Here is a 12,220-nt window from a genome sequence, read left to right as displayed (position 1 = left end):
TTGTTTTTGTCTAAGGAATGCGAAAAATAGTATTGAACTCAAGCCTCCATGGCATGAGTAATCAATATAAACAATTTTAGGGGTGAACTACTCCTTTAAGTTCCTTGCGCAGGCTTTTACGAGCCGGGTGTACAGAAAATGGAAAGGACTTCTTTGTCCAACTCAGTCTGAACTTTATGAATATTCATGAGCAGTGTGAGTATTTGTGAGTCTGAGTGTGTGCAGGTGTCTGTCACATACCTGTCCTCCCATGCCAGGCTGCATGCCCGGCCTCATGCCAGGGTTGCCCCCTCCAGGGCTCTCCATCTTCATGGCCATGCCCTGCCGCGTCTGACTCATGAACTGAGGAAGCAGAGGCAATAATCAACATTAGCACGGCACGAAGGTTAATATTATTACATTGGAAATCTATCAAGCCACCGTCACACTCAGTGGGTAGAGAGAGTGTGTGGTGTGATGCGATGCGATGCAATGCAATGCGAGAGTGTGGTCTAGCCCAGTGGTTCTCAACCTTTGGGTCGGGACCCCCAGAGGGGTCCCCAAATTATTTTGGGGGTTCCCCAGATGTTTAGCTAAATGTTAACATTGTTTTCTCCCTTAACAGTCAACAGACCAACATACAATATAAGAGTATACATGTTATTTGCAAGTGACAATGTAATGACTTTAATGACGTTTTCAGTTTTAGTACCTCTGGTCTAAGATATTGGTCAAATTGCCAGAGAAAGTCAGAAATTGCCACAGTCAGAAATTGTGAAAATAGCAGATCTACATAGATCTGCTATTTTCACAATGGAACAGTTCAAGTCAAACTAAAGGTAATGCCAACTCCTACAATTCCAAGTGTTTGTGAAGGGTGGGGGTCCCCAGTTCAAATATGATTATTTTTGGGGGTCACAGCTTGAAAAGGTTGAGCAACTTGGGACTCCCGAGTCGCTGCCCTCCACACTCTCCTAGTATCATGAGCTATTCAGTGTTGTTAGCTAAGCTGTCTCGCCGTAATGCATCTACGTAGGTAGGTGGTGCACTTCTTGCCTTTCCTGGCTTTGCCCTGGCCTGCCTCCCACAGTGTCAGTTTGCTTGCCTCTAGTTCTGTGTGCCTGACGCAGTGCCCTGCCAGCCTCATCCTTCTCTCTCTGACTTTGTCTGTGACCCGTGGGAGGTTCCCTTAGATAGAGAGTGTAATGGCGTATTTAAACTTAAATACTATACAGGAGGCTCAACTAAGAACATTTTCAAAATCTGGTGATCATTTCTCTTACTTCAAACAGGAATTTGTACCTAAAAAGCTGAAGTAGGTCTCCTTGACCTAAAGTACTACTTGACCTTGTCTGCTATTTTTGTATACTGTAAGTATGATCCTTTTAGAGAAACCCAGGAGTTAGGCAAGAAAGACATGTTGGACTCTATGGAATCCAAATGAATGAAATCTGTCTGTACTCTGTACATATATGTCCTGTACAGTGGTGTAATAAAGTAAATAAGTACATTTACTTAAGTACTGTACTTAAGTAAAACTTTGAGGTATTTGTACTTTAATTTTCAATAGTTACTTACCGTACTTCTACTGCACTACATCTCGGTTCCAAATATTGTACTTTTGCTCCACTACAATTATTTGAAACTGTTAGTTAGGCTACTAGTTACTTTGCAGATTTTGATTATCATTACAAAACATACCACTTCAGCCTTATATTACACAACCCTATATACATTTCGGCTATTTGAAAATAGCCAAGCTCACAATGTATGGGCCCGAAGCCGGCCTGCTGGGGCTGGCCCTGCATTGTAGATCTACTATTTTCACAATATTTTCACAATTTCTGCCTCTAATATTTGACAATTTGTACGTTTAACGTGTCGTTTTAGAGGTATTACAAAGTCCTTAAATTGTCACTTTAGAAATGTGCATTTACCCTCTATACACTTAAACTTTACGTTGGTTTGTTTACTGTTGAGTGAGAAAACAATGTTGCACATTTAGGTTAATCATCTGGGGACCCCCCCAAAATAATCTGGGGACCCCCTTGGGGGTCCACTGAGAACCACTGCTGTGCTTGGAAGCGTACCTGCTGGCCCTGTAGTCTCTGCTGCAGCTGCAGTCTCATGGGCTTGTTGGCGCTCATCATGCGGGGTCTCATCATGTTGGCGCGGGGGTGCCCCATGCCCCCCATCCCGCCCATGCCGGGGAAGCTGCCGCCCTGGCCCATCTGGGACAGCATGGGCCCGAAGCCGCCCTGCTGGGGCTGGCCCTGCATGGGGTTGCCCCCGTACGCCGACTGCATGGCCATGCTGGGGGGTCCCGGGTAGCCCTGCCCGTACAGGGGCTTCTGGTCCAGGACCATGGAGGGGTCCTGGCCCGGGAAGGGGTCCATCTGTTGCTCTCCTTGGCTCTGGGGAGGGAGGGGGGGGGGGGGGACAAAAAGAGGGTTTAGTGATCCCAGAGAGGAACATTAAGGCACTTGCATTTGACCCGGCCCGGCGGGGGGCAGGGGTGTCGCACCAAATTCTGGGCCCTGGGTACGAGGATTCACTGCGGGCCCCCCATGAATGTTCTTCATAGCGGGAGGGGGTTTAACCCATTTAGTCTGGGGACGCGTTATTACACGTTATTTTGTGCTTTTAACCATTGAAAAATAGCAGATATGCAAGCTCACAGCGCGGCACCGAGTGCTGCGCTGCAAGCTTGTAGATCTGCCATTTTTGAAAAATCGTGAAAATCTGTGCAAGTCTTTGAATATTTCAAATCCTTCTAAGGTTTTTTGAAAAACCTATGTTTCCCATCTCAAAATATTTAGTTCCAGGGACCCCAGAAGCAAAATTTGAGTTACAAATGTTCGCTTAAAAAATACATACATTCAAAGATTTGCACACATTTTCACGACTTTTCAAAAATAGCAGATCTACAAGCTCAGCTTGTAGAGTTGCTATTTTTCAATAGCTAAAGTATCAAATAATTAAGGCCCCCTCCACCTTGGGCCCTAGTAACTTAGCCTAATTTTAGCCGACTAAATATCATAAGATTTTAGGCGACTAAATCTACAGTTGATTTAGTCAACGAAAATGTATTTTGGCAGGCCTTGATGGCATCGTAATGACTGATTTTACACTTGGTTGTCCCTCCCTAACGTTTTAGTCTAGTTTTTATTTTGTTGACGAAATTGTCAATATATTTAGTCTTGGTTTTAGTCATCACAGCTTAGTTTTTTATTTCGTTTTTATTCGTTTTATTTGTCAGTGAAAAAAACGCAGTCGACAAAAGACGACAAAATCAACGCTGGTTCCCAGGCGGCCGCTCTTAACCCCTGAGCCACTGACACCTGTGAAGATGAATAAGGAATGAGACAGAGGATGAGGTTCGTCATACATATCCATCTGGTTGATTAATTTCCTATTCGTCAGCTCTGTAATTGTATTTTCTTTTTATTTCCCTTTCTCTCTCTCAGCGGTATGGCCCGATCCCTCAGGGCTCATCCGTCTCTCTTAACAGCGGAGAACGACCCGCACACCGTGGCTCATAAGCAAAACGTTTAATGCGTAGACATGTTTTGGTTATAAGTCACTTAAGTCACTTTTCCATGATTGGATTACATGCAGGATGGCGGAACGGGGGGGAACAAAGTGCACTTGGTACATCCAGAGGTTCCCGACCTTTTCTGCATCAGGGTCCACTTGAAAATCAGGAGAGCGTTCGCGGCCTACCCTACTTAATTTTCAGAGCATGTTTATATATGTTTATACCATTTCTTTTGCATTTCTAAAGCGATTTACAAGGGTTCATTCATTCATAAATTGTGAGTTGAAGTAGCGAAAAGTCGGCCGTCAGCGTCCTCACTTCCCACATTCACACACCAATGGAGGCAAGCTAGTACCGACCGACTCATTGGAGGCCGGGATTCGAACAACGGCCCACGGATCACTGGACGACCTGCTCTACCTCCTGAGCCACAGCCACCCCAATGATCAATCAATTGATTGTGTTCTGCCAGCAATCAATGGAACTAACCAAGTCATTATTTAGTTTTTACATGAATCTTTTTTTTTTATATTATCGTTATATTATCAGTAAAATCTTAATGTTTTTCGAATTATCTGGGGGACCACTTCCCACATTTAGTGAAACGCTGTACAGTACATTCATCTAGGTCAGTGGTTCTCAACATGTGGGTCGGGACCCCCAGGGGGTTCCCCAAATGATTCTGGGGGGTCCCCAGATGATTGGCTTGATGTGCAACATTGTTTTCTCACTCGACAGTAAACAAACCGACATAAATTTTAAGTGTATAGAGGGTAATCTGCACATTTCTAAAGTGACAATTTAAGGACTTTTAAGACATGTTTAGTACCTCTGGTTAAACATTAGCAAAATGTTCAAATATTAGAGGCAGAAATTGTGAAAATAGCCGATCTACATGCTCACAACGCCTCGCAAAGCGAGGCGTTGTGAGCTTGTAGATCTGCTATTTTCACAATGGAACAGATTGAGTCAAACCAAATGTAATGCCAACTCAAGTGCTTGTCAGGGTGGGGGTCCCCCAGTTGAAATATGATTATTTTGGGGGTCGCGGCCTGAAAAGGTTGAAAACCACTGATCTAGGTCCTCCTCACCTGGCTGACCAGGTCAGGGATGCCCAGGGCCCGGTCTATCTCCTCCAGGGCGATGCCGTCTGTGTTGTTCAGCAGAGAGTCCAGCTGGTCCAGCAGCGCCCGCTCATCGCTCTGACCCTCGCTGGTGGTGGGGGGCACCAGGAGTTCATCCAGGGGGTTGTTAAACTGCCGTCTGAAACACACGCACACGCACACACACACACACACACACACACACACACACACACACACACACACACACACACACACACACACACACACACACACACACACACGCACAGCTTTAGCACCAACTACTAAATTGTCATTTTGGTTCCAATTATAATTTTACAATTGAGCCATTTAGCAGATATGCTTTCAAGTCAGACTTGCGCTGCATTCACACAAACAGTGACAAAATCTAGAAAACGACCAAGCATGGTCAGCTACTCTTTTCACAGTCTAGTCGATCGTTGCTCAACAAGTGTTAAGTGGGTCGAAGCGACAAGCGGAAAAAATATTAAGGACAATATAAACACTAGGCTTAAAAGGGAACTGGCTGACAAAATAATTTCTCCACCATTACAAGCAGTATATCGTATGGAGAGAGAAGGGGAGAGGAAATGGTGAAACAAAAACGTAATTGACGACACGTCACTTAATCATTGAAATCGCTGAAAAAAGTTGAAGCCAGCTGAAAGTGTCAGGAGTCAGCTTCACCCACTTTGAGAAACCCTGAACTAGGGTGACTGCATCACTGACCTGCTTCCGTCCATGCCCATCACGTTCTCTGGCCAGGATGGAGACTGGCTGGGTTGGCCCTGCTGGCTGAAAGGGCTCATACCCATCCCCATGTCCCCTGAACCACCTGAATACAGAACACAACGCAATTAGGGATGATACATTGACAATATATAGCTTAATAAAAGCCCAGATGTTATCTGTGATTGTGATATTATGTTGTCTGGCATAAAGAAACAAACTGTGGACTATTTAAAACACAATGAGACTGAGCTGTGTCATCAAGCAGGTTACTTCTGTTTCAAAACTCCCTCACCTTGCTCAAAGGTGTAGAAGTTCGCCAGCGAATGTCCGCAAAATTCGACACCAGGGCAAAAAAACTATTTTTAGCTCAGAGGACATTTGTTGCCAATGTGGAAGCTTGCATTGACTTTATGAGGTTCTAAAAAAAGGAAATTATTCACGGTTCAAATTCGCCCCCAATGTGTTTATACTAGTGCATGGGACAGACAGGACTGCAACAACATGAGACGTACCCATATCCATGAGCTGCTGCTGCAACATGGACCTGGATCCAGGCACGCTGCTGGAGCGGCTGACCATGGGGCCTCCCATCATGCCCTTGGCGTTGCCGTAGTCCATGCCGGGGCGGATCATGGAGGGGTGCCCCGCCGAGCCCACGGGACTGGCACTGGAGCGGGGCATCCCCCACTCCACCGACCCTCCCATCGGGGACCTCTGGGGAACCATGGCCCTGTTCATTGGTCCTCCTGGAGAGAAAAGGATAAAATGTGGTCAGTAGGACGTCGTGTTGAAGCACAATGACAGTTTGCCTTGCCGTGATGTACCCGTTGATTAGAAATTTCTTATTCCAAAATATTATTTCTAAAACGGCTAGTTCCATTCCTTGATTCTGATTGGCTGGTTTCCCTTTAATTGCTGCGGTATATGAGACTATAATCCACACCTCGAATCAGTTTATATCAAACCCAGGTGTGTTATTTCTTTTCAGTGTTCCACAGTGCAACAATTATTTGCACCTGTGTTGTTGTTGCTGGAAACTACTTTCTTGTAGCTGGGAACTACTTTCTTCCAGACCTTGTAGTGAATTATTAGTGAAATAGAACAGTTTTAATTGGTACATGTCTATGAGGCACAAGAGGCATGTGGTTACCTGTATTTTATAACGGCGGAGAGGGTTGGAGACACTCGGCTTCGCCGCGTCTCACCACGCCTCCCAGCCTTTATAAAATACCAGGTAACCACATGCCTCTTGTGGCTTATGGCTTCAATATAACATACAGTATAATAGATTTTCATTGCACAGTGAAACAACTCTCAAAGTAACTTTTGTAGAACATAAACTGACTTCATTGGGAGCAGTTAGGGGTTCAGTCAGTGTGGTTTGTTTAACAGATGTTTTAAGCAACCAAAGTAGTAACCGATTAGCTGACCTGAACGATAAACAAATGTTATATCCAAGGTTCAAGGCTGGGGAACTGAAGGTTTGTCCCCAGAGTGCGTAAAAGAGCACAGAATACGAATATACCACATTCACATGGTGGCAACTTTTACTCTTACAAAATCGCCACCACCAACCGAGTGAGGTTTTCCCCACCCCCTGAGAATAACATGGACGTGGTATAAACATGCTCATTGAGTGAGAGGATTACGTTAAAAATGTGCACTAAAAACTTCTAGTTACTTGCTCCAACGCCTCTTGGACACAGACCCATGTTTCCCGGGTAGCCGTCCGGGCCGCCCATCACGTTCTCCTGCTTGATGAGCATGGGGCGTCTCCCCACTCCTCCGGGTCCCCCCATGGGCTTCCCGTCCACGGACATGGCCCTCTGGAAGGGCCCACGTGGCCCTGGAGCCATCCCTGGACTCCCTGTACGATGAATGTGAAGAGAAAAACGTCTTTATTCACATGCTTCTCGACATCCCCCGAAAAAAGAAAAATCACACCTAGTGTGAAGTGAGCAGTGCTATTTATGCCCAGCTTCAAGCGACCTGTGAAGCTTGGCCAATGTGACCCTGGGCGACAAACTTAGGGAGCTTTGTGCAAAGATGTAGGCCAGATGTAGGCCAAGGCCAATGTGACCCTGGGATTACAACAAACTTTGGGCGCTTTGTGCAAAGATGTAGGCCAAGCTTTGCGCCCTGCACTGCTTGGCAAATGTGACCCTAGGCGTACAACAAACTTTGGGCGCTTCGCGTAAAGATGTAGGCCAAATGTAGGCAGATGTAGGCCAAGGCCAATGTGACCCTGGGCATACAAGAAACTTTCTGCGCTTTGTGCAAAGATGTAGGCCAAGCTTTGCGTCCCAAAGTGACCCTGGGTGTAAAATACACTGGGCGTACAACAAACTTTGGACAAACGGACAAAGCCAGATGTTGGAGTTTAGCTCCTTCCAGGAGCACCGCTCAAAAACATAACAGTGGGTCATCTCTCAGGTCCAATTGGGCTTAAAATGCTTTAAATTGGGCTGGAATGGGCGGTAATAAAAACCCACGATAAAACGGATGTTGGCGCGCGCCATTAACCTGAAGCATGCAACAGTGTGGGTTGGAGCACAGTTGCAGCATGGAGGAGCACGGAAGCTGAAAAGAAAATCAAAGCAGGGGATCCTCGGGGCGGTCACTCAGAAATCAACTGTGGGCAGTCAGGGAATGAAACCATTGTGGAAACCGGTGGGAATGGACTCAAATACAATGGGAGTGGGTGGCAGCAGGACTAAGAGGAAACAGTCCCGTGCAGGGCTCTCTACTGCTTACTATAGGGTTAATTTTGACAGCAAATTTCGATTTTCTTTTCTTTTTTGTCACCTGAAAAGTTTTTGTTTAGTCTAGACTTGATTTTGTCAACAAAAAATGGCCTTTGATGGCTTTGATTTGATCTGACGGCTTTGATTGGTAATGGCTGATTTTACAACTAAAATAGCTGTCCTACAAGCTCACAACACATCGCAACGGGACGCATTACAAGCTTGTAGATCCGCAATTTTTTTTACACCCAAGCGCAACCAAACATACTGTAAAATGACTTGTCTCTTAGTTCTACCGGATAGTTTTTATTTGTTGATGAATTTGTCAATATATTTAGTCTTCATTTCAGAAATCATACAGTAATTAGTAATCATACAGTAGCTTAGTTTTTATTTCGTTTTTGTCAGTGATCACCAAAAGGTGGTCGACGAACACTTTTCTTCATAGTTTTAGTCTAGGTAATGAACACTGCTGCTCACCCTGCATACTGTCATCACCACAGCCCTGGGCCTTGCCTCCTGCATCGCCGGCTGCCCCGCCGCCTCCGGCCGTGTCGGAGTAGAACTCTGAGCCGGAGCCCCTCAGACCTCCTAGGATAGACTCCAAGTTGTCCAGCTGTTGAAGAGGCAGAGTGAGAGAAACACACCGTCAAAACACGAAAGTCAAGCAAATTCACATAGTAACAAGCTTCACACAGTACACAGCAAAATCCTCAGTGCATTTATATAGCTCCTTTATTCAAAGCAATTTAAATAGCTCCTTTATTCAAAGCAATTTAACCCATTCAGAATGGGTACACATTATTGTGTATCATTATTTTATGCTCTAACTATTGAAAAATAGCAGATCTACAAGCTCACAGCGCGGCACCGAGTGCCACGCTGCGAGCTTGTAGATCTGCTATTTTTGGAAAACCGTGCAAATTAGCCAGCAATCTGGCTGGCCATCGTCAAAGAAAAGGTCCTTTTAACTCAACTGGAGTTCAGTTAGTCTGTTCTTGAGAGACTACTATCAGTGGTTCTCAAACTTTTTCATGTGAAGGACCCCCAAAATGATATGTATTTGGCCACTGACCACCCATCTCAAAATATTTAGTTCCAGGGACCCCCAAGAAGCAAAATTTTAGTTAAAAACGTTTGCTTTATAAATACATATATTCAAAGATTTGCACACATTTTCACGACTTTTTCCAAAAATAGTTAAAGCATTCAATAATTCTAGGCCAAAGCAATGTGTGCTTGATTGAGCCATTCACACACCGACGGCATAGGTATAACCATCCAAGGCACCAACCAACCTGCTCACCCAAGAAGAACACTTTGACACTAACCAATTAAAGGGGGAGCCCGGGATCGAATCGGAAACCTTGTGATTCCCAAGCTGCCACTCTACCTTCTGAGCCACCGCCCACCACATGAACCACATACAACTCGCTGCAAACTTGTAGATCGGTTATTTTCAGCAAAGATATCTGGTGTAGCCTGGCGTAGCCAGACTATATACTCATGCAGTTAACTAACTGCAGTATATACATCTATCCCTTGTGTTAACATGGGTGGATAGTTTAGCTGTGCTACTAGGCTATATCTGCTATGTCACCTAGCTAAGTGTTTGATTTATCTTCTAGGGTTCTCTGGCCTTTGAGGGCGGTGCCGTTAAAAGTTTATTAACAGAGGGTTCAAAAGTTAAATACACAGCACTCGATACTCACCGACACTCTAAAAAGGTGGACCTAATGAAAAGGACATCCTGCCAAAGAAACACTACGCTTTTATTACGTTTTATTTCACTGTTGTATTATTACTGGTCCCTGCGCCCTATCCAGTCGACGTGGTTCTCCCAATAAAGGGGGGATGGGAGGGGGCGTAACTGTTTGCAGGTTAGATATGGCTGTCATTAGTCAAAACATTCACATTGTCAGCACACTAATTGCTGACACAGCTCACAATAATTGGAAATGAAGGCGCTACTGATGGGGAGATTTGTGTTGGCTCGTTATCGGCAGAGTGCAACAGTTAATCACCCTCACACTACAGTAGATGCTTCACAGTAGAGCCCTGCGTTAGGTTTGGATCCGGCAGGTCCTGCAGGACTGAATGCAAATGTTGCGGGAGAAGGTCGTTTTTGAATAGCACGGGGGCGCGGAGCGGCCGGCCTTAATTGCACAAGTGAAGAATTGAAAATAAACCTTTTAACCGGTTTAAAAAAAAAAGAAAGCGAAAGAAAAACCCACAGCTCCCACAACATCCTGCACAGTCCCGCAATACACTTGATGTAATGCACCTGAAGCATGCGTTGTGTTTCAGTGGTGTAAAGTAACCAAGTACATTTACTTAAGTATTGTACTTAAGTACACTTTTGAGGTATTTGTACTTTACTTGAGTATTTCCAATTTTCAATACTTTTACTTCTACTCCACTATCTGGGTCCAAATATTGTTCTTTTACTCCACTACATTTATTTGAAAACTTTAGTTACTAGTTACTTTGCAGATATAAATTATAATATCATAAAACATACATAAACCACTTTAGCCCTATTTTTTACCTAGTCTGTTTGAAAATAGCCGATCTACAAGATCACAACGCGTCGCGTTGTGAGCTTGTAGATCTGCTATTTTCAAACATTCTGTACTTTTACTTTTGGTACTTAAAATACATTTTGATACCAATACCTTTGTACTTTTACTCAAGGACATTTTTAATTTTGGACTTTTACTTATGGAGTACGGTATTTCTACATTGCAGCATTGATACTTCTACTTAAGTAAAATATGTGAATACTTTTTCCACCACTGTTGTGTTTAGTTTTATTTTAGCTTGATATGAACACATCTATACTATAATTTTGCGAATGTCTGAGTGAGTGAGTGTCTGTCTGTCTGTCTCAGCGTTTCTCCTCGGTGGCTGGAGCAATTGATCTGAAATCGCATCACCATCAGCATATGAACACACCTGACATAACTGTGAAGCCCGTTTGTCACTTTCACAAATCGTATGCTGTATAATAGCATTTTTATGGTGTATCTATATCTATTTAGCCTACAGTACCTTTTGTGACCACACATGTTAAGGGAGGGGCGCTGTTGTTCAGGCCATGCACAATCACACACAAACCCACACACACACGGGGGGGGGGGGGGGGGGGGGGGGAGTGTGGTGTGTGCAGGCGGGCAGGCGGGCGGGGGGGGGGGGGGGGGGGTTCTGGCCCTGTTACAGATGTTGTCCAAAATCATGCAGATCGGTACACAGTATCTCTGTAGCCGTTAAATGGAACGGGTATTTCTTACATTGATGCTCCTACATATTAGCATGCAAGCACCAGTTAAAGTTACTTTCCATCCCTCATATACTGTGTGCACAGTGCACATCCCATAATCCACACACTGCACATCATTTCGGAGCTCATATCTTTGAACGGGTAAGGGCTAGTTTATCTTAAGGCTTAATGCAGAGGAGGAAGTAATTCACAAACGTTGTTCCCGACAGGTTTGTGCATAATGCAGTTAATTGAGGCAGAACCCTCTGTGTCGCTGTCCTTGGTGCAATAATGGCCATCTGTCTGTCTCTCTCTCTCTTAATTCTGTGTTTCTGTTTTTGGGTCCCAATGGAAATATTGTGGGATTATACAGGACTAGACAGTAATATTATGGGATTATGCGGGACTAAACAGCACTTTAATCTTCATGCAAGCGGGAGCTTTCGGTCAGACAATTAACTGCAAAAATGAAACCATTGCGGACGGTAATACTCAGGAATCCGAAACCGAACTTTTTTCGTCGGAAAGGTCCAATTCGACTATAAAATGACGTCACTCACGACTTCTGAAAAGCATTACACCCGAATTGGAGCTCAGAAATCTGCACGTCGGAAAGTCGCAACTCTCAGAAGAAAAGTTCTGTTTCTGAGAGACTATAGACAGGCCAGAGCAAGGACCAGAGCAAGGACCCTGCAGTGTAGGTAGTAGGGAATTTAAGCTTTGGACGGCTACAGCAGATGACAACGGTAACCGGAAATGATCAGCGCTCGATAGATCAACCTGCCGCCGTAGCAGCCGTCTGTACTACAACAGAAGCTCCCTTTACACGTTGAGCCTAAAACGCCTGCTGTATAGAAGCGTCGCC

The 12,220-nt window shown here is 44.7% G+C and overlaps 1 protein-coding gene across 1 annotated transcript in view; it reads right to left on the bottom strand.

Annotated features, from left to right (window-relative positions):
* LOC308291709 (nuclear receptor coactivator 3-like) overlaps positions 1-12,220 on the bottom strand; it is a 129,506-nt gene that overhangs the window by 10,896 nt on the left and 106,390 nt on the right. Inside the window, exons 16-22 of the mRNA XM_080733832.1 lie at positions 8,577-8,712; positions 7,061-7,219; positions 5,865-6,098; positions 5,350-5,455; positions 4,609-4,780; positions 2,070-2,393; positions 241-342 (exon numbers count right to left, since the gene is read on the bottom strand). Of these exons, the coding sequence (XP_080589958.1) occupies positions 241-342; positions 2,070-2,393; positions 4,609-4,780; positions 5,350-5,455; positions 5,865-6,098; positions 7,061-7,219; positions 8,577-8,712 (1,233 nt within the window). The remainder of the gene's footprint in view (positions 1-240; positions 343-2,069; positions 2,394-4,608; positions 4,781-5,349; positions 5,456-5,864; positions 6,099-7,060; positions 7,220-8,576; positions 8,713-12,220) is intronic.

The sequence above is a fragment of the Nannobrachium achirus genome (assembly GCF_963921795.1).
Source record: "Nannobrachium achirus genome assembly, chromosome: 9".
Taxonomy (NCBI): Eukaryota; Metazoa; Chordata; class Actinopteri; order Myctophiformes; family Myctophidae; genus Nannobrachium; species Nannobrachium achirus.
The sequence above is the reverse complement of the archived record's forward strand: the minus strand, read 5'-3'. Positions and strand labels throughout refer to the sequence as shown.